At 35.0% G+C, this 22815-nt stretch overlaps 1 protein-coding gene across 1 annotated transcript; it reads right to left on the bottom strand.

Moving 5' to 3' along the window:
* Positions 1–1208: 1208 nt before the first annotated feature.
* form3 (FH2 domain-containing protein formin 3) lies at positions 1209–22498 on the bottom strand. The gene is made up of 24 exons (XM_081985828.1): positions 22157–22498; positions 15892–16118; positions 15676–15835; positions 15581–15614; positions 14963–15107; positions 14627–14906; positions 14308–14555; positions 12034–12222; positions 11881–11942; positions 11307–11495; positions 11155–11255; positions 7259–7329; positions 6933–7040; positions 6797–6867; positions 6462–6588; positions 5220–5472; positions 5096–5169; positions 4914–5043; positions 4744–4860; positions 4406–4642; positions 4082–4351; positions 2455–2713; positions 2245–2380; positions 1209–2187 (listed from the first exon to the last, which is right to left on the bottom strand). Exons 2-24 carry the CDS (start codon positions 16099–16101, stop codon positions 1681–1683), a joined length of 3978 nt encoding a protein of 1325 aa, XP_081841954.1. The 5' UTR covers positions 16102–16118; positions 22157–22498; the 3' UTR covers positions 1209–1680.
* Positions 22499–22815: the final 317 nt, after the last annotated feature.

Consider the following 22815-nt stretch of genomic DNA (forward strand, 5'->3'; position numbering starts at 1 on the left):
CCATAGAGTAAGGTGGAAAATATGTAGCATCTTGTAAGTCTTAAGTTTAGTTCTATGTTAATATTTCGACTACATAACACTTTCTTCATCCGGTAGAACACCGATCTAGCTTTCTCTATACGTTGCTTGATTTCCTTGCTCATATCCCAATCGTTATTAATGTTAGAGCCCAAGTAGGCGATATTATCAACTTGCTCAAGGTCGACTCCATAAGCTGTTATTGGTATCGGATTTATAGGTTGTTTACTAACGGTCATAAGCTTAGTCTTTTGAGTGTTAAGTTTTAACCCATACTCATCGCATGTACTTGTAACTCTATCCAACAGCAACTGCAGTTCTTCCGGACTACTGGCCAACAAAACGGTATCGTCAGCATATTTTAAGTTGTTGACATTAACTCCATTCACTTTGACACCGCCATCGATTTCCTCGAGCGCCTCCCTGAAGATGAATTCAGAGTAACGCTTTAGACTATCAAACAACACAAGAGTAAAGCTTTAGACTATCAAACAAAATTAGGATGACGTCAAGGCCGAAAAAACTGATAAGATTGCCATAGTGCAGACTTTTTAAAGCCAGATGGGAGCTTTATGAACCTTTCAAAAATAGTTGCTCAAAAATAGGCCTAAACTTAGAATTATCACAAAGTTGCCAGTGGTATCTAAAGTTGTTTTGGAAATGCCAGGGGATTCTACAACTTTCCACGACTTTTTTAAAACCGCTGGTGGCTTCTAGAATTATTTTGGATATGTTTGAAAGTATTAAAAGCCTCTAAATAGTACCGAAAACTTTAAACCTGAAATTTAATTTAATTTTTCGTGTACTACCAAACAATCAGAATAGTGAGATTTTGTACAAAAATTTTTAGTAGTGAAAAAATACATTTACCTACCTTTCAGGAGTTAAAGGCTCGCCCAACCAGTTTTGGGTATAGAATTACCCATTTTCAGGAGTTCAACTCACAAATTTAGTGCGCTAGTCCTTTTATAAAGGTAGATAAATGTTCTTACTAATATTTTCAAAATTATCAATTACTTGAAAATTCTATTTTTAAAATTTCAAAATACAAACTAAAACCTTCTGGTAAATGAAAGAATAGTTCTAATAAGCATAAGTAATAAAAATCCATGTGAAATGTAATTGGCATCGTTCCTTCAAAGATATCGGATATAGTTTGTCCGTGTCTGAACCAAATAAAACTACGTGGAAATTTCCTAAAAATTTATTTTGGTCGTTCGATTTCTCTACGTCGTTACATAATTAAAAAAAACATAATAAAAAAGAGACTTAGTAAGATTCGGTACATAATATGCAATTATATAAATTATTAATAAACATTAGTTAAATTAATATATCGCTGGCACAGTATAACAGTGAATAGAGAGAGCTACGCCGATGGTTACTCTTTTCGTATAACATTAGATAAAACTAGATAGTAGATACCCATTTAAACAAAAAATATATATTTGGCTTTTCATTTCGTTGTTGGTAACAATAAATTAGGAGGTTTTTTTATTAAACCTGGCATTAACTTAATATTAGTGTTTAAAAAATTGGAAAATAAGAATGACTGGTCTAATAAGTACAATTCAAGTATTTTAAAATACAGTTCAAGTTTATTTCTCAGTGAAAATTTAAAATTATATTAACTAAACTGTATACTAACTGATCCAGTCAAAATTAATTTCTACCCCTCAGCACAAAGCTTTTTCTAGTCGTCGGTGTCGTTGACTTGGTAGTACTGGACGTGGTGGGTTTCATAAAACCCATGGTAGCCGTTCGACCTTTGGCTGCCCCCGCATTCACTGAAGAACTCCGCTTCACTGTAGGTTTATTGTCCACTTGTAGCATTTTAAAACTTTCCGTACTAGGCGAGTTAGCTATTTTAGACTTGGAACTGGTCAAAGACAAATTCCTCCTTAAAGTCACTTTGGTCGGCGCCGAATTATTGGAGGTTTTCAAATTTCTGGCGTTTCTGTCAGTCGTAGAATTGGTTCTCGTTAATAGTGAATTGGATTTGAGAGACGAGTCGGTTTTATTGTTGTCTGATGGTGATGATTTGGTTTTAGCCGGTGTTGGGTCCAGGCTGTTGATCGATAATGGTCTAGTTGGTTTTGAGGGTGGTTCAGTGTAGGTAATTGTTCTGTGAGTTGTCTTGTCAGGTCGAGTAGGTTCTTCTGGTTCCACCTAGAGTGAAAATTTCATAGTCAATTTGATTAGAAGGTTTTGAGTTCAGAAAATAACCTTAATGCAAACTGGTGAGACAAAATCTCTTAAAATGGCGCTGCTCTGGGTGCTGGACGTTGATTTACTGTCAGCATCATCATCTTGGTCGTCCGGGTCTTTTGCGGCTTTTAACGGAGTCTTTGGTTGGCCTCGTCTAAGTTAAAAAAGTAGTAGTCTTTTTATAATTTCTTGCTAATATAACATTTGCTTTCAAATTTTATTACTTACGCTTGTCTTCTCGTGCGCCTTGCAGGTGAAAATCTGTTAAACTCTCCAACCGTTTCCAAATCCCCATCTTTCAAGTCCGACTTGCTCAAAATCCGTTTGCACGGAGTGGGTTTCACTGGTTCTCGTTTTTCGGTTGGAGTTGGTGATATAAAGTTCTTTCTAGCCATGGGAGGAGTTTGGACGTTGTCCTGGTCAATTTCGATCTTATTCTGATTAGTCAGTCTAAATGATGATCCACCGTTCTCTTTTTCGCTTCCACCTACGTTATTGGTAAACATTAATTGCTGTAATGACTATTATATTGTTTTCAGCCCATCAGCAGTTTCAACTTGTTTTAATTTTTAGTCTCATTTGAGAACAGGTTTTTAAAGTGGATTTTTTAGCTCTAAGTGAAGATATCAACTAGGATATAGTCTCAGTAATAAGCTTTCTGCAGACTATTTTAGTTTTAGGATAGTTGCCAAACAGAGCTGTCGCAATTACTCAAAAAAAGTAATTAAATTACAATTACCAACTACTCTCAAATGCGTGAAAGTAGTTGAATTACAATTAGTCAATGTTTTTATGTAATCGAACTACTCAAATGTAATTGAACTAATAAAAAGTAAATTTATTTATTGGCAGTAGTAAATGTACAGGGTGTCCAAATAAGAGTGGCACTCGGCTTTTTTGACTTAACGGTTAATCGTAGAGCTTTGAAAAAAAAAAATTGATATAAAAAGGGGCCAAAAGATCTGCTAGAAAATATTTTCAGTTTCAGGAAATGTCCTCAAGAGAGCGTACTAACAACTTTAACTTAAAAAAAGTGCATATCTCCAAAATTTCAAATACAATGGCACTTTGAAAATACTTGCAAACGGAAGCCACGTTTACTAGCAACAACTTTGATTAAAACCTTTTTTCTCCATTTCTTGACTTAAAGTGGTGGGGGTAAGTCAAAAGTTGCTTTAAAAAAACTGCGATAACTTCGAAACCCTTTGTCGTAGAACATTAAGTTTGGCACCATTGAAAAGAGCAGGTTTTTTTCTATTAGATGCTCCATAAATAATTATTTAAAGTTGTTTTCTTTCGTCCACAGGTGGCGCTTTTTACAAAGAAATATTATTTTACCGCCTAACTCAAAAAAATTAAATGCAACCTATAGCGTTGTTTAATGTTAAAATGAAGATAACAAAATACTACACCAGGCAGCAAAAATCGCAACTTTCTAACTTTTTTCTATTTTTTCATTTACCCAACCAAAACGCCGCTCTGAACCCGATTCAGTAAACCCCTACTTCTCGACCGCGCAAAACACAACAATCGTATCTAACCTCAAAAACAAGTAGTTCCATTACTTTAACTTTATTTGTAATTCAACTACTCTGAAAGTAGTTCAATTACTCTGAGAGTAATTCAATTACTCTGAAAGTAATTCAACTACTTTCAAAGTGGTTCAATTACAGAACAAATCGTAAAATCAATTACAAATTACAACTACTTTTATACTTAAAATTAATTGAACTACATTTTCCAATTAAAGTAATTCAACTACCGACAGCTCTGTTGCCAAATATGTGAATAGGAATGTCTGTATAGGGTAATTTAATCAAGAGGAGCTATAACAGGATATAACAATTCTACTTACCTAGTGTGGGTTCAATTTTGGGTTCTGGAACTTCTTCCGCAGGTTTCCGTAGGTATAACGTCAACCTGTCGGTCTCCGCCTCTTTCCCCAAAGCCCCAATCAGTTCTTTTCTATCGTTCGTTTCTAAAATGGGTTGCAAAACGTCCCTCCTAGTATCAGAGTGATTGTATCCATCTCTCCTGTGACTGATCTTGGTTTCTTCAGAACTGTTCGGAACGTTCAGAGTCGATTTCCTCCAAGCCGATTTGTCTTTTTGTTGCTCCGGATTTTCTAAGTCAAAATCATTGTATTTATCCTAAACGCAAAACCATTTTGAGAACTTACGAGATTGTAACTTATTGGGAAGTTGACTGAATTCGCTGCCTTTCAACCAGGTTTCTACTCGATTACTGGAGTTTTTAACTACAGATTCTTCTTCGGGTGCCGAACAGGAACCTTTTACTTCGACTGTAACTGGAGAAGGTGCGGTGGTTCGGTCTCTTTCCAAAAGGAAATCGGCTGTAAGTAAAGCGGGACGCTTTTTATGGCCTGTTCCTTTTGCTTTTCTTGCCCAGGATCGATCTAAATTATAAAATACGTGATTCAACATATCTATCATTGGAACACGCAAGTTTTAAGTTACAGTAACGATATTACAAGATTATTAGTTGAAGTAAACTTACCTAAACTACCCCAAGACTTCCTTTCTCTGTTACTGCTAAGGAATTCCATCAAATTTCCCTGATCATCCAGCATACCTTTACTTCTGCGCCTTCGCAAACTACCATTTGGCGACGATTCTGTTTACATTAAACATAAAAAACTGCAAACTGGGAAATTTTTGCAATAATACCTGGAGATTCTTTCTCCAGTTCTCCTCCATTCCCGTTAAAAGAACTCATCCGGTGCCTGGGCAGTAGTGGAGAACTAACGGCGAAGAATTCATCTTCAGAGGTACCACTTTCGTTCGTGGACTTGAAACTCTAAAATTGCTGGTTGTAAACTTTGAAAAGGCGTACAAAAATCGAGTTTTACCTTTCTGGGAGCACCAGACGAGTCGTAAATTTGCATATCAATAAATCCCTCCTCAGAAGTGTTAACATTGCCCACTGAAATTTTTACTTTTAAAATTTATAGTTTATAGAGTGGAACAACTCACTTTGTCTTCTCTTAGCAGCTAAAATCTCTTCGCGTTGTCTCTTTCGCGCGTTGGCCTGCTCTTCCTGGTATTTACGTCGCTCGTTCTCTAATACGGCTTGCTTGAACTTCAAAGTGAATGAGTGGAATATTCGGAAACATTCTTCAATTTTAAAGGAACCGACATCTTCACAAAAGAAATCGGCCAGTTGCGTGCGGACCTTGTCCAACCTGGCCAAATCAACTTGCAAATTGGCTACTTCTGTTTCGGCCACCTGTTGATGTTGATTGAAAGAAATGTTGAAATTATTTGAAAAAAAACTGTACACATCCAGCTGGTATTTGGTTTAGAGAGCAGAAATTCCTAATTTGAGCAAAATGTTCGTGCACTTATCCAGAAAATCGTGAATAACTCGCTTATTTGAACCATCCTGTATATACGAGCCCTATAACAAAAGAAAGCTCGGTTCGACTGCTAGAGGGAGTCAAAGTTAGCCTTGCTTTTTTGTAGTTTTTACTAAATATCTCAGGAACGCTTCAAGTTAGAGAGGTCTGATATTTTTACCGCAAACGTACCTTGAGGGAATGCAATTTTTACCTTCAATGCCCTTTTTTGATACCAGGCACCATTTGTCCTTAAAAAATTAAAAACAAAAATTGACAGAGTGGTGTAACTTTGAATTTATTGAGAGAATTTTTTTTAATTTTTAAAATTAACTTTGACTGACTAAATTCCTTCAAGCTAATGATACAAACATGACGTAAAGTGTCATTTGTAAAAATGTCATTTTTTAAGGGTGCCACACACTGAAAATCGTCAAAATTGACATAATTTCCAGGTGATCCCCAAAACGGTGACAGTTGGGGCAAACTGGATGTCAGGGTGATGAAAGGTGTCTCAGATTAGCGACTGAGTACAGGGTGTCCCAAAAAAGTGAAAAACAATTTTTAACATCAAAAACTGTGTAAAAAGCAAAAATGGTAAAAAAACCTTGACTTTGACGCCCCCTAGCGGTCAAACTATCACACCGATGACCTTTTTTGAATACACTGTTGAAAATCCTTTGGTCTGGACTATATTTTATCTTCAGTGACCTTTTGTCGTAACTGTTCAAATAACTGAATTATTTTAGGCAAAAGTGGTTAAATTACTGGTTTGTGAGTAATTGGATATAGTTTGTGATTGGCCAAAAAAAAAGCAGGTTACAGCTTGCTGCTTTTTCTTGACCAATCACAAACTACAAACATGTTTGTCAATACCAACCACTAAAAATTCAGTCATTTGTTCTTTGATTTCCTCCTCGGTTTCCGGAAATTCGATTTGACGTTTCACTTTTTTGATTCGGTCTTCCAGGGCTGAGATTTCGTTTTTCAGTTGTTCCACTGTTGTTCTAAAATGAAATAAATTAGTTGTATATTTTTTGTCAATTTAATTTTTTTAAAACTATAATAATATGACTATAATATTTTTTTTAAAGAATCCCTCTGTAATCTGTAATAATCATTATATGATACACTTATCAGTTTGCTACTTCTTTCAATTATCAAGTTTATGAAAAGATTGAATACCAAAATGAATATTTACCAAAAAATACTTACTTGGCAGCTTCTTCCAATACTCCAACATTTTCAGTGAAAGTCAGCAAAATGTTTCCGCGTTTTTCAGCTTGCTGCCAGAGCAAAATCGCAATTTATCAATCAAAAAAACCGGTTTTTTGACAGGTTATTAACTCACCAAAGCCACGAAGTGGATCAAATTCATGTTAGGTTTGTTCGCCCTAATATCCATTATTTTCTGTAGGGAGGACAGTTTTACACCCGCTGCGTTTGCAGCGTAACCACCCTAAAACAACATTACCTAAATGATGTAATGTGTACTGGGCGTCTCAAATGAAAAGTGTGATGTGAAGGATTTCTAACAAAATTGAAATTCTCAATATATCTGTTAAACAAACGATGTTTTCTTCATTTTAATCCTTCTTACTTAGAAACTTTTAATTTCGATTTCAAACTTGAGACACCCTATATAAATAAAATTGACTTGGCTTTTAATAAACTTACCGCGTTCAGAAAATTGCCGGCTATTAGAACCATGTACAAAACTTCCTGGAGGGCCTTGTTGGTCATTAGTTCTGTAATTAACGTTTTCGTGTTTGATTAAGGATATCTAGGGTAAATGACGGTCAAAATTCTAATTAGGTTGGGACAACAAAAACGTAAGGGTTTGCAAAACTAACTTTATTTCACTGTGATATTAAGTGGTAAACTATAAGCTGTGGAAATAGCTGAAAAACACAGTTTTTTGTTTACTTGTTTGTGGTTATGCACTTTCACGTATTACAACTTATTTTCACTAATGATTTTAAGAGTTTTAGTTTAGTGTTATTATACAAAAAGCTCTTTTATGCATTATAGAACTATTTATCAGAGGAGTATAACCTACAGTCTTCTTCTTATGCTGTCCACTCTTCCCTAATACGTATGGTATGCATTAGTTCTTGCATTGTCAGTCCTGTCCACTGTCTTTTTCCTGCCGATTCCTCTCTTTCCCTCAATCTTCCTCTCAATTATCAATTGCAGGAATTGGTACCTCTCGTTGCATATTACGTGGGCCAGGTATGTTGTTTTTCGACGTTTAATGGTGTCTAACAGTTTGCGGTCTTTATTGATTATTCTCAAGACTTCATTGTTGGTTCTTCTTGCAGTCCATGGAATCCTCAGTAGACGCCTATAGACCCACATCTCGAATGCTTCCAGCTTGTTCATAGTGCTCACCTTCAGTGTCCATCCCTCCATGCCATAAAGCAACACTGTCCAGACATAGTATTTGACAAATCCAATTCTCAAGCCAAGATCAAAATCAGTATTGGTGAGCACTTTTTTGAATTTCATGAACACACTGCGGGCATTTTCAATCCGGCATCTGATTTCTGTGTCTGATTTCCAGTTTTCACACAGCCACGAGTAATTATCATGAATTTAGTCTTCTTGGTGTTGATATTAAGATCCATGTTCTTACTGCATTCCCCGACAGTCCCAAGCAAATCCTCCATGTTATCTGCAATTAGAACTGTGTCGTCCGCATAACGAATATTGTTAACCCATACACCATTCACCTTAACGCCTACGTTGCGTTCTTCTAGGGCTTCCTGAAAGATGGCTTCAGAATATAAATTGAAGAGAAGTGGGGAGTGAACACACCCTTGTCTGACCAATCTACAAATTGGTCTTGCTTCTGTGAGATTGTTACCAACTCTGACTTCAGCAATTTGGTTCCAGTATGGGCTTTGAATGCAGCGGATGTCTTTTTGGTCTATGTCCAATCTATTTATGATGTTGGACTCTGTCGAACGCCGTTTCATAATCGATGAAACACAGCATTATGTCCTTTCTCTGATCGTTGCAGTTCTGAATCAGTACTTGAATCGCAACTAATGCTTCTCTCGTGCCTAAACTTCGTCTGAAACCAAATTGTGTGGATCCGATGTTTCTTTTGTTAATTTCTACAGCTTCCTTTATCCCTTTATGAACTGGTCAAAGAGATTGAAGATACTTTTATTAGATTTTATACAACTTGTCCATGTTCAAAAACAACTTTTAGTCCTTTCTGCTCCAGATTTTTCACAGACAGAAGATTCAGATTCAGACCTTCACACTCAAGAACATTTTCCATAGTTATTTTGCTACCATCACTTGTTTTCAGTTTTAAAATTCCTTGTCTCTTTGCTGTTACAGTTTCTCCCTTCTTGGCCACATTAATTTTAATGTCAATATTTTTCACTTGGGTTAAATACTGTCCTTGATTTGATCCAATTAAATGATGAGTTGCTCCACTGTCCACAATAAATTGTATCTCATTACTAGTTCCACTTGTCATTGCTTCACTATTTTCATTAAAACTGCAAAAAGCTACTTCTTCTTCCTCTGCAATATTACATTTTCCTTGTTTGAATTTCATTTTCTTGCATTCTGATTTTTTGTGTCCCCTTATACCACAATAATGACACTTGTATGGAAAATTTTCACTTGAGGTCGCACCGCTTTTATAATCAGGAAATGCATAACGATTTGTAGTTGATGGTCGTTTGTTTATTGGCTTACTTCCTGGATGTCTATATCCTTTTCCAAAATGTTTTCTTTCTTCATCTCCTCTACCATAAAAAGCATGTGGCTGTGATGTGTCTACATTCTCCTCTTTTACCTTTTCTTGTCTTGATTCCTCCATAAGTAATTTGTTTTTAACAAAGTCAAGAGAGATGTTACTTTCACCTTGACAAAAAATAATATCAATTGCAGTGGTGACTACTTGATAGTTCTCTGGCATTGCAGACAATAACTGTGTCATTTATGTTTCCACCACAGTTTTTTAACTCTGAGACTGTTTTCTCAAATTCAAACAGAAATTCACTTAGTTTTCCTTTTCCAAAGTATTTCATGTTTCTTAATTTCTTCTGCAAATGTACCTGGTTTGCTATTCCTTGCTTTTAAAAAGTACCTTTCAACTCATTCATGATTTCTTTAGCTGTAGTTTTGGTTTTCACCATTTCAAGAACATTATCAGCCAATAACTGAACGATTAAATTCCGAGCTTTTATATCGTTTTTATTAAAAACTGCAAGTTCATTTGTGGCTGTTGATTCCGGAGGATCTTTCTCCAACATTTCCAAAACACCTTGTTGCTCAAGACACAATCTTACTCGAAACTCCCAATTTGAGAAGCCGTTTCCATCAAATGGCTTTACAATTAAATTACTAGGGATTGTCGCCATAATTTGTCTTATCCTTCAGGTTTTCAAAATACGTTTCACAACAGGATAATTACTCTGCTTACTTTTCCGGTTTTCCTGGACTGGGCCCATAACCTGTTAATTTCTACAGCTTCCTTTATCCCTTGATGAACTGGTCAAAGAGATTGAAGATACTTTTATTAGATTGTATACAACTTTATTTTACTGACATAAAACAATGGAAAGACATAAGCACACTCGAATAATAATTACCGTCTATCTTCCTTAACCTGAGTATCTTAAATTGTCATTAGATGACATAATGTTTATGTAGTATGTTCTGTAAAATTGATTATTTTAACATCTTTCGCACTTTAATGATATTCTGTAGTGGATAATCTTCAGTGTGTGACTCATGAGGCTGATTTTTCGGCAAGGGAACAAAATTCGATGTTAACCATTTGAAGGGATATTCGCCTGTGTTACAGATTCGATTAAATATCGTCTGAAGAACTGTGATGCTTTTGTCGTCCAATAGTTTGAGCAGCTCTACAGGTATGCGGTCTGGGCCAATCTCTTTTGTGATGGGAGTTCCAGAGAGGTCTTTGTCTACAGCAGGTCTTTCGAAAAGGTTGCTAATATTGTTTTCCTATATGATTTTACGCTGTTGATCATCCTGTGCTAAATCTCCCTGATCGTTTTCTACATTAGAGAATGTACTCTTTCTATATACTTCTGCCGTCACTATTATCTTTCTGTGTAGGTTGAAGTCATCGTGTATTCTTTGTAGTTGTTCTAGTTCTTCACACTGTTATTTCAGCCACTCATTTGGCGGTTCTTATCCTCGTTCTAATGACTTTCAGGATTTTTTTGTAGTCATCATCCAATCGTGTTTTTGTGCTTTTCGTTTATGTCCCAATTCTGCCTCTGCAACATTGGTCATGACAGCCTCCATTTCTTCCCATACGTCACCTATATGTTAGTTTCCTCTATCATCTGTGGATCTATGGTGTGTATAGTCTTTTTGATCGGCAATTCTATCAATAGACTCAATCTTCTATTGTAGTTGACATAAAAGTAGTAAAAACAAATGTAAATTCATCTTACTACTAAGATTGCGTTATCGTCATCCACTAATCAAAAAAACTAAGTGAACTTAATAATATAACTAATCTTTTTTCGATTTTAAAGTACCAATTTGAATGTTAAAAAAACATAAAAGACACTCACCTTGTGCCGCTATTATCATCGAGCTAATACTAGGTTTTACGTAGTTCATATTGGACTCAAACTCCTCCTTCAACAGCATACTCTCAATTCGCAGTTTGTAGCTGAAAATTACTGCCGTTAAATGATTTCGGGACGTGCGAGAATCAACTTACTTGGACAAGTTGGTTAATTGAATTAAAAACTTTTCGGCGTTACCCAGTTTGGACAAGTCGCCGTCGAAAGCTTTTAGTATGTCCAACTCGTCCACTTCGGGTAGGATTTTTAAAAGACCTTTTAGTTTTTCGATCCCGATTTTGGCGTGATCCCCATGTTTGATTAGCCAGACTATGTCCTCGTTCGAACTGGAAATTGAATTGACTTAAACTCTACTTCCATGTTAATGCAGTCCAAAAAATTTAGTAGGTATGCTTGTTACTTGATTTAATAACTTTGTTTGTTTGTTCATTATTATTTAACTTACAGGCTTGATTATTATTTAATCAAGCTTGTCGCATTTCCATGTTCTTAGAACTCAAAGTTGGCAGTCGTTTTAATTTAAAAACTGTAGTAGCATTTTAAAATTCCAAAACAAAAATTAGGTAGATTAAAAATTCCGTCTTTAGTAAAAGTTAGTAACGAAGCCGTTCATCATCCCCATTCCGGTTAAACACAAAGCTGAAGTTAATTATGTAGCTAATTAGTTTTTGAGTTAGGAACACTGAGTTTTCGAAGGGAGAAACAAATTACCTTCGAAACTGTTTTAGAAAAATATTCACGTTTAGGCTTCTCTTGCCGTCTAGCAGCGAGATCTAAAAAAATCGAATCGAATCACGTCCATCCTTTGACTAGTTCTTGGAAATTTGGACACAAAACTCGTGATTGGCCTTAAGTGAAACTCACCTCTTGGCACTCTTTTCTCGGTTTGGCTATGGAGCGGGTTTCCGAAGTTGGCGTGACCGCAGCACCGTCTCCCGAAGTAGGACCTTGTTGGCAAAAGAGTTTCTCCATTTCGCTCCAATCGATGTCTGCTTGGGGCGAATGTTGGTGTCTGAAGGCCGCTTGAGTCCAAACATTATTGGAACACGCCACCTATGTTGATTCAATGTTTCTATTATCTATGATAGATTACCAGGAGTTTTATGGGTAATAAACAAAAAAAGAGAGCCATTCATTTTTCATAATGAAAAGGATTCTTAAAAACTTCTGCTAAAGTAGTTAATTGATCAAAACATGGAAATTGATCAAAACATGAAAATTTGTCCAAAAACTAAAAAATAGCAAAATCATGAAAATTGATCAAAACATGAAAATTGGTCCAAAAACTAAAAAATAGCAAAATTATGAAAATTGGTTCAAAAACTAAAAAATGAGCAAAATCATGAAAATTGATCAAAACATGAAAATTGGTCCAAAAACTAAAAAATGAGCAAAATCATGAAAATTGGTTCAAAAACTAAAAAAAGGGCAAAATCATGAAAATTGATCAAAACATGAAAATTTTTCCAAAAACTAAAAAATAGCAAAATCATGAAAATTGATCAAAACATGAAAATTGGTCCAAAAACTAAAAAATAGCAAAATTATGAAAATTGGTTCAAAAACTAAAAAATGAGCAAAATCATGAAAATTGATCAAAACATGAAAATTGGTCCAAAAACTAAAAAATAGAAAAATCATGAAAATTGGTTCAAAAACTAAAAAATGAGCAAAATCATGAAAATTGGTTCAAAAACTAAAAAATGAGCAAAATCATGAAAATTGGTCCAAAAACTAAAAAATAGCAAAATTATGAAAATTGGTTCAAAAACTAAAAAATGAGCAAAATCATGAAAATTGATCGAAACATGAAAATTGGTCCAAAAACTAAAAAATAGCAAAATCATGAAAATTGGTTCAAAAACTAAAAAATGAGCAAAATTATGAAAATTGATCAAAACATGAAAATTGGTCCAAAAACTAAAAAATAGCAAAATCATGAAAATTGGTTCAAAAACTAAAAAATGAGCAAAATTATGAAAATTTATCAAAACATGAAAATTGGTTCAAAAACTAAAAAATAGCAAAATCATGACTTTTGAATAAACGATAGCACTTACATGTAAAAATTTTGAAAAACCTTCGCACAAAATCGCAAAAAATATCGCACAGTGGGTCATTCTAGGTCCTAATTGAAATATTGAAGGCTTCTGAGAGACAAAAACATACTAATTATCTGTTGCAAAATGGATAAGTATCAATTTACAAATTTAAACTGACCAAAAAATTTGTAAATGCTCCTGAAGAAGTCTAAAAAAATGTGAAAACATTCCAAAACACTAAAGAAGCTCTAAAATGCCTTGCAAAAGCTTATAAAACAGCCCAAAAGCTTCCAAATGCTTTTCAACTTATCTAGAAACTCTCAAAAGATCTCAAGACCGTCTAAAAGCTTCCGTATACTTCTAGAGCAGTTCCAAAAGTTTCTAGAACCGTCTGCAAGGTTTCAAATGCCTTAAAAGTTGTCCAGAACCTTCAATACTCTTTAAACTGTCCAAACACCTTCCAAATCCTCCTCAAGTAGTCTAATCTAAGGTTTTAAAACACTACAGAAACTCCAAAATGCTTCTAAAGCAGTCGGAAGTCTTTCGAAACAGTCTAGAAGCTTCCAAAAGCTTTTAGAACAGTCTAAAAGATTCCAAATGCTCTTCAACTAGTCTAAAAGCTCCCAAAAGATATCAAAACAGTCTAAAACCTTCCAAAATATTCTAGAACCGTCTAAGAATTTCTAAATGCCTTGAAGCATTCCAGAACCTTCAATATGCTTCCCTTCCAAATGTTCCTCAATTTCAAGTTTTCAAAACGGTCTAAAATCTTTTGTATACCCCGTATGCTTTTAAAGCAGTTTAAAAGCTTCAAAAAATGTCTAGAACTTAAAAAATTTTGCATCTTTGAAGAGTTTTGTGCTTTTTTAAAGCTTTTTTTTCATAATTTTAGTACTTTTAAGACTGGACTCTATTAATAAACGTTTCTAATCCATATAGGCATAGATCAGCAATTCCTTACTTATCAAAGTAACAGGGTGCTCCAAAATTAATTGTAATTTTGGTTTAAGTAAGAAAATCAAATCATCTATCATGTTTACATAAAAAAATTATTGATTGTAATCTAAGTACTGATGTATTCAAATTTGTCACTAACCTTATTACTAGGAATTTTATTCCAATTGACAGTTTTCATTTTAGATTTTGGAGCTGGAATCTCCTGCTGAGGTAATCGTTCTATAATCCTCCTCTCCTTTTCTGGAGGTGGAGAAAATGCGGGTCCTCTGTGCATGACTTGACTAGGAGGAGGAGGCGGCGGGATTGCGGGTGGTGCCGGCGCTGGAGGAGGTGGAGGAGGCGGTCCTTGAGGAAACGGAGGCGGCGGTGGTGGCGGACCACCTAGTCCTATGATATAAGTGTTATTGGAAAATTCTCAGCTAAACTCAGTTTGATTTAAAATAGAGAGGTTTACTTACCTGAAAGTGGCGGAGGAGGTGGAGGTGACAAAGCCCCAAGTGGAATGTTTTGAAGTGACTGCCTTCTACTGCCTTGACAAGTGCAGTTGAGTTTCAGTTGAGATTTCGAGTTCAACCTACTCAAGCGTGGCATATCTTCCCTCTTGTCCATACTTGTGGCTTTTTGCACCATCTTGTCCACATTATCCCATACAATTTCGCTAAGAGGATCGTTAACGTCGATGTTCAATAAGTTCCGGAGCACGTTGATGAAGGATATGGCTAAAGGGGTGTCTTCGACCTAAAACAATCACTAATTTACAATACAGACATACAGGTAATTTTGGGTTTTTTAACCTGTTTCAATATGACGTAGAAAATGTCTGTGGGAGAATCCAGGTTGAGATTTTTGTACTCTAATTGTCGGTCGGCTTCGTCGCTTTTGTATTGTTCATCGAATACGTCTAGTTGTGCTGCTAAATCTGCTTCAGGATTACTTTTTCTAAAATTCATTTCAGTTTCTTAAAAAAATTAGAAGGTCGATAAAATTACAAAAAAATAATCCATAAAACCAAACTGAAATTTAGAAAAAAGTGGCACTATAATATTTTTTTGCTGCTACCCTAATAATCTCATTTCAGAAACTAGTTTCAAATGGTTGCTACTGGGAAGTAGAAAAAAGTAGTTTTAACAACAGAATAATTAACTTATGTTAATATCAACGTTAGAGTAACATAAATCTATTTGACAGGCGTAAAATGATCATGATGATGAATTTTTTTTAACTCTTTTTGTCAAAAGTTGCCAAAAAAGGCCAGTTTTATCAGGAGATGATTAAAATTTGAAAATTTGATAGTTTGCATAATTTTTTTTAAAATTATTTCAATAAATATAATATTTTTTTGTTATTTACAAGCGTTTTAATTGAAATATTTTAGTATCCCTACTTAAAAAATACATAATAATTTTACTTGCCTTAGCCTGTTAAGCACCTCAAGAAGTTGACATTCTAAGAGAAGAAAAACAAGTTAAACTCAATATGCAATTAATACAAACAAATAAACACTTACCTACAAATTCATTTCTGATTTGTATTCGTTCAATTAGCTTCGAAGTAGAAATAACCAAACAATTGATAAAAGCCACAAGAGCGGTTTGGTAATCAGTCGTTCTGGCCTGTTCCAGTTCTTGCACAATGAAACCCATCCTGTGCCTTTTATTTTTCAGTCTCTATATAGAAGATCGCAATAAACAACGAGGAAAAAGAAAATATATGGTGACGTTACCTTATAGTATTCTAATGTTTCTAAAGTACGAAGTCTACCTTCTTCGTTGTGGGCACATAACGCGGCCAAAAGTTCGAACATTTGTTTCCGAACTCTAATGGCCGTTGGCCCTATTGCGTTCAGTGCGGTTGCTAATTTAGCCACGTATTCCGGATGTTCCACGATGAAATCCAGACCGTCACGTGATTGGCTGCCATCGGACGTATCCATATTTTTTGTTAACTTTCCTGCAACATGTTAAAAATTACCTTGTTCCTTCACCAAACTGTGTAATTTAGTCAGTTTCATTTTTTTCTAAACTGTTTCAATCAAAATAGTATATTAAGTATCAAGAACAGTAAAGCAGAAACTACACCAAGCAAAAGTTTGCTTAAAATCAGTAAAAATGTTGCTGAGTTTGAGGAAATAGTAAAAATATTTTTTGGAAACAAAAATTTGTGCAAATAAATTCTGTATAGCAACTGTAGCAAATATTTGCTTCGTGTAATGCGTGCTTAAGTAAGCTTTACTGATCGATGACGTTTGGAAGGAAAAATGGACCAGAGCTACTTAAACAATGCAAACTATTTGGAAATTAGAAAAAAACTTGATTTCGTAAAAGATCTACGTATTCCAACACAGTCAATTGATCATTGATTTGACGTTAAAAGTCCGATCAAGTATGTAATAAACAACATTCACCTTTGTCTTACCTGAGATGCACGCATGATGTGCAAAACAATGTAAAAATGCCATATATTGCTTTGATGTTAAAGCTATCAATCTTCTTCGATTGCCACCAATAAAATAGCGTAGCGACCTTGACGTCATCGTAAACACCAATCAAACCATTTCTCTTATTAAACAGAAAGTATATCATCTCTATGACGAATTTGAGTGGTTTGATAGGTTCTAGTATAGGGATGGAGTGTTTGTTTAAGAATGCTCCATATTTTGGAAAATAGTATATTATATTATTAGGCGTAGAAAGAGGCGATAATCTCTTTCTACGTCCGTGTAACGTATACCTACTATTTTTTTTTCAAGCGGACCTTCCAGGAATTAAATTATTTAGCGTATTTGACGCTATTGCTGCTAAAGCAGGTGGTGTACAACTTATTTTATCACTATCACTCATTTCGGCGATTTAGGTCGCTTTACGGCTTCACTGAAACTTTATTTGACAATACAACAACGCAATTAGTAGTAATTTTGAATTAGTGTGCCATGGACATCACGATTTTTGACAGATGACACAGTGAAAGCGTAATAAGGTAAACATAGGATGTGTATCGTTTCCTAGCCAGGTTAACCAATTAATTCGGACTGGTAAATGTACATAGTATATAACGGGTACTGAATAAATATCATTCTCATAGAACAACATGGGGAACACAGGAGATTTGAAGCCAGAAAACCAGAGCAAATGGCCGATAACAATTTTGAAAGCCTATTTTCAAGAACCGCTTTCCGTGTAAATTCGGAGCGCGTAACCGTAATCGACAGATGACGCTAGACAGCCATAATACGCCCTCTGTTAGACAACTTTGGAAATAGCTTCGTGTTGTTATCGTATTAGCCGTGTTGTGTCAATCAGTTTTTGTCTTTTTGTGTCAGTCCGTTTGTTTGTTGATTTTGAATTTGATTACAAATTTAGTCCTGACACCTTCAGGAAAACAGTATTTCAGAATAAGAATATGAAAGGATTGTATTGCAGAGCCAAGCCAATCAAAGCAAAGTAAGTGTTGCATTAATTTCATCTGCTTTTTTCTAAATGCAACGCTTTTAGCCTGGATCAAGTTCTGGACATTATTGTTTTACCTCCTAGGATATGAAATAGCCTTTCTACGCCGGCAGTACAGGTACACAATAGGCTTATTTTAGACCGCTTGGAAAAAAAATACAACTATAACTGTAATTTCAAAAGCTATAAGATTACAGAATTGTTTTATTAGCCATCAGGCATGTAAATCCATACAAAAGTAAGGGTAATCATAATAAAATATGATGCTTTTGTGACATTCTGTGTAATTGAAAACGTTTTGATACAACTGCATATTCAAAAAGCATTTTTTTATGTTCTTGTACGTTGTAATTTTAAATTCCATAAACCAATAATTAGCTTCGTTAAGCAACTAGATAATTGGTTTTAGACATGTTTATTGCTTCATAAACTTTTTTACATCAAGTCCAAAGCAATTACAATATTCTTAGTGTAAACTAATGCGTTTTGCTGTCATAATGTTCCATCAGACAGTTTTGTTCACAAATTCTGTAAATTCTGCACCTGTTTTTTTATTATTTGATGTTTTGTTGAAAACAAAATCCAATTTATGTGGGTAACCAAACAAACACCAAAATCAAATACGAACGATATGGTTGGGATCCCTGGACAATAAAAGAAAGTAATTTCAAACGTTTACCAAAAGCTGAAACGAACTAATACCGCAAACGTGTGTTTCATCTTTTGTAACTTTCCAGTTTTCGAGTGGGTCTCAAAGGTATTCTATATAAATTTCTGGGGTCAAACAAACCTCCTTTCTATTATCCGGTTTTTTTGCTGATTACTTTTACGACTCTAATCCCTCAGGAAATTCCAGCTTTCGTATTCTGTTGTTTTCCATTGAAACACTAGAAACAACCCAAATGGGAGAATAGACAAAACTGTTTTTTTTTCTACGAGCGTGCGCAAATTATAACATTCCCGCACTAGGGTGGGAAAGATAAATTCTGTTAGATTATGTATCATATTTTAAATTGTTATTCATTGTTATTAATTGATGTTCCTATCAGGTGCGTAAAGTACCTTCCCCGCACTCGACTGGCCCGTGAATGCATCACTTTCCTCACTTGTTAGGAAAATAACTATATGCTTCATTGCTAAGAAATATTACCATTAATATGATAATATCCAACAAAATTACGATTTTTAATTAAACAGATTACTTTAGACTGTCCTTAACATTTCTGTGTTCTTCACAAGGTGTTAATCTAGGTTAACTGCTTTTCTTGTGTTTATAAACAGTTTTAAACTGATATCGGTGGCGCTAATGGAATATTAATGTTTGCGGAAGTTAAAATATAGAAGCGATTAGATAACAGAGCAGATTCACTAATACATTTTAAGCATTCTGAATGTATTACAATGTTTTTTTGAGTTAAAAGTGTTTATAGATATCCTTCCGCAATACTTTGTAGGTGACAAACTCAGCAATAAATGCAGAAACTGCACTAGAATTGATGTAAAGGAAAAAAAAACACAATATTGGTTAGATCTACTTCTGGGCGAGTTAATTAAAAACATTAATAACTTTAGGCTTAAGACACAGATTTGCAAATGATTAAAGCCAACTGGAAATCCCTCTTTTTTCTCACAAAAAATTCAGTTCAAAAGAAAGCAACTTGAATTATACAGGATGTCCCAATAAGTGTGGCAGTAAAATAGAGCTCTTCGAGACGATTTTTTCAATGATGTACTCTTGTTGTATCTCTTTTCTTTAAAAAATAACTAAATAAAGCTAATTTATATATCTATCGCCAATTTTAAGCAAAACAGAATGATTTTAGAGACATTTGGCAACTTCTAGAAAATTTTTAGTAGTACTCAAGACTTCTGGCAGCTTGTAAAAAATTTGCAGTATTATTTGGAGGCTTCTAGCACTTCTAAATGATTTTAGAGGCATTTAACAACTTCTAGATGGTTTTTAGCAGTATTCAAGACTTCTAGCAGCTTGTAATAAATTTGCAGTAATATTTGGAGGCTTCTAGCACTTCTAAATGATTTTAGAGGCAATTGGCAGCTTCTAGAAGATTTTTAGTACTATTTAAAAGCTTCTGACAGTTTTAAATGATTCTAGAGGCATCTAGCAGTTTCTAGAAGGTGGTTTTTAGTTCTATTTAGATGCTTCTGGCACCTTACTTTACTTTACTCTATCATTTATTTAAATGATTTTAGAGGCATTTGGCAGCTTCTAGAAAGTTTTTAGGTTAGGTTAGATCTGTTGTAAATTAAGACCAAATATGGTGACATATGTCCTTATTTATGGACAAATTTGAGATTTTTGAAATCACTTCTAAAATAAACTGATGATAAAATGTTCTTTTCATTCAACAAAGTGTGTCACATCCAAAATTAGAATAATGCAATAGTTATAACTTTTCCATTCAAATTAACAACAATGAAGTTAAGTAAACTTTTACGAAACAAGCCACAAACAATAAAAAGTTTGCAGATCGATAAAAGCGTGTCAAAGCTTTATTTTTTCTAGTTTAACTCTTTTTGAGATATTGAGTTCAAATTTGAAACACAACTAACTTTGATTGAAATTGGTCAAAGATTTATCCCTCACCTAAAGTTTGTGTACAAGTAACTTAATAAACACCCTGTATATTACTAATGAAGTGTAAGTGCAGTGAATTAATAGAAATTATGGTGACTGGGTCATCAAAAATATCAAAAAAGTATATGGGTAAAGTATAGTATGTTCTGGTGGGTTTATAAATCCAATGAAATAAAACCATTTTAAAAGTAGTACAGTTTTGGAGATATCTAAAGTTAAAGTTGTCTCTAACTTCCTGAAGAAATTGTTTGAAAAGTAACAAAGTGCCTAAAGTCAAAAATGTCAAATAAGACCCTCTCTAGTCGTTAGCTTCGTTGAGTTAGCTATGTTTGAAGCGTCGTGATCCCATGTTAGTCTCATGTTGTGTTTTTAGCAGTTTGGAGGGAAACTTCCTCTCTATCTGACGTGCATCTAATGCTGTCTTGGAAAGATTTTCCTGTAAACTGGTCCAGCTATCGTTTTGGAGAACGTTCTCTAGGTCGTGTTTCCTTGGACCATAAATTTTTCGAGATTTTCATATTTTCTCCTGCTGGCATGTCCAAAATACTTGAGAATCAGTTGTTTGATTTTAGTTGCCAATCTGACTTGGATGTTAAGTTCTTCGAGTATGGATACGTTAGTTTGGCGGTCTTTCCAGGGAATCCTCAGTAGTCTTCTTCAGATCCACATCTCAAACGCTTCCAACTTGGCGATGTCTGTGGCTTTTAAGGTCCAGGATTCTGCTGCGTAGAGCGCAATTGGAAAAACGAGGGTGTTTACTAATTTGCTCAATAACTCTCTACTCGCTCAATAAGACATTTCCTGCTCATCTTTGGCGATTAGTGTGGTATCATCAGCGTAGCGGAGATTATCCATCCTTCTGCCACCTATGACAACTCCTCCTTCCCAGCCGTCCAAGGCTTTCCTTATGATATATTCTCCTAAGGGTGACAGAACACAACCCTGCCGTATATCCACCTTCATTAGTGTCATGTTATTGTTATATAGTTCTTTTAGTAGGTGAATCAGATGCTGCAGAGTCCCCATCTGCGACAGGACCTCCCAAAGTCGTCTCCAGTTGACACAATCAAATCCTTGATGTAATCCAGAAAAAAAAAGTATGCAATTTTGCAATATTCTCTTGTTTTTTCAAATAAGACACAGGGTATAATATTACATTATTCGATCCACCTTGTCAGGGTCTATTTCTTATTTTTATGTTATCTTATAAACAGAGCATGCCACTTATTTTAAATTATTTTTGTTTTACTGATTTTAATAATCGTCATTTTTAACATGGCAAGCTTACCAAAATTAATTTTCAAATTGTTTTTTTTCTAGGAAATGTCGGTATGGTACTTGAAGACTTGAAATCATTTTCAATAATCCCTAAGACAAGAAATATTTCAAAAATTTGGCACAATCTCAGGTAACAAACAGTTGTCCGCCCAGTCAATACCTTTTAAAGCAAGTTGCATGTAAACTTGATGAATCATCACTTGATCGATTAAAGGTTACCTGGATCAAACTCTTCCTAAGGAATCCTATTTGATCCAAGGTTAAAGAGAAACACATTTAGTGGTTTTTAAACAATTTTTTGGTCGCACGATGTTAATAATTAATTGTTACGACACGCAAGTGACCAAGAAAACATTTCGTTCGAGATTATTTAAGATAATTTAATCGCATTAGCTGGTCTTAGTGTTGAAAGCATTGACTTTCTTCGGAGGCACCAGTAATTTGTCGAGGACATTATCGAATTAAAGAGTCAATTGACAAACACACACACACACAGTGGGGTCGTTTTGTATAGAAACACAACAAACCAAATTAATTTTAATGGGTTTTCGATATATCGTTTAGGTGAAGGTGAGTCTATTCAATTATGGACAGGGCATCGAGCAAAACCGTTCTACGGGTTCACATTAGCAACCAGCAGCACAATAGTTTCAAGCACAACTTCTTACCTATTTGGTTATAAGTGGACGTGTTTAAAATTTCCAATTAACGGTCACATTTGAGTTTACACTTGGCACCACATGCACGTTAAAGTACCTGCCGTTCGGGAACGGACCGCGGTACCCGGACGAAACTTGCGTTATCGAATTGATTGATTCGGAAATGACAACCTTGTCGATTTTAGTGGTACTCGGTGTTCGCGTTCCTCATTGAAAACGATTTCTTTGAGCGCGATTTGATGGAATTTAACGCGATCCCGCCTATGGTTAGTGTGTAAACTACCGTCTAAACCGTCAAAGTCTTGTTGTTTAGGTTCCGAGGCGGCCTTCGCGAGTACCGCTCGGGTACTCCTGTGGTACTTTCACTTTTTTGCGACACGATGAGATGCGGGACGGCTGCGCCAAACCGTATCGTCCGCATAAAAGGGGCAATTCTCTCGAACGGTGCAAAGATGTGCCGCTTTTCTTACTCATCAGAGTTTCTTTCTAATTACACTTATTTGTGTAGGATGTTTAATTTTCTAATCATTTGTTGAATCAACAGTACCAGTCCGGTTACAAGTAATTTCAAGGGTTGGGTCATTTTTCGTTTACCGCAAAGTATCAAAATGTAAACGGGAAACTAGAAACCCGTATTTTTTGTGTTTGTATTATTTTAAAAAGTTGAT

The sequence above is a fragment of the Ips typographus genome, linkage group LG1 (assembly GCF_016097725.1).
Source record: "Ips typographus isolate SLU linkage group LG1, UJ_Ityp_2.0, whole genome shotgun sequence".
NCBI lineage: Eukaryota > Metazoa > Arthropoda > Insecta > Coleoptera > Curculionidae > Ips > Ips typographus.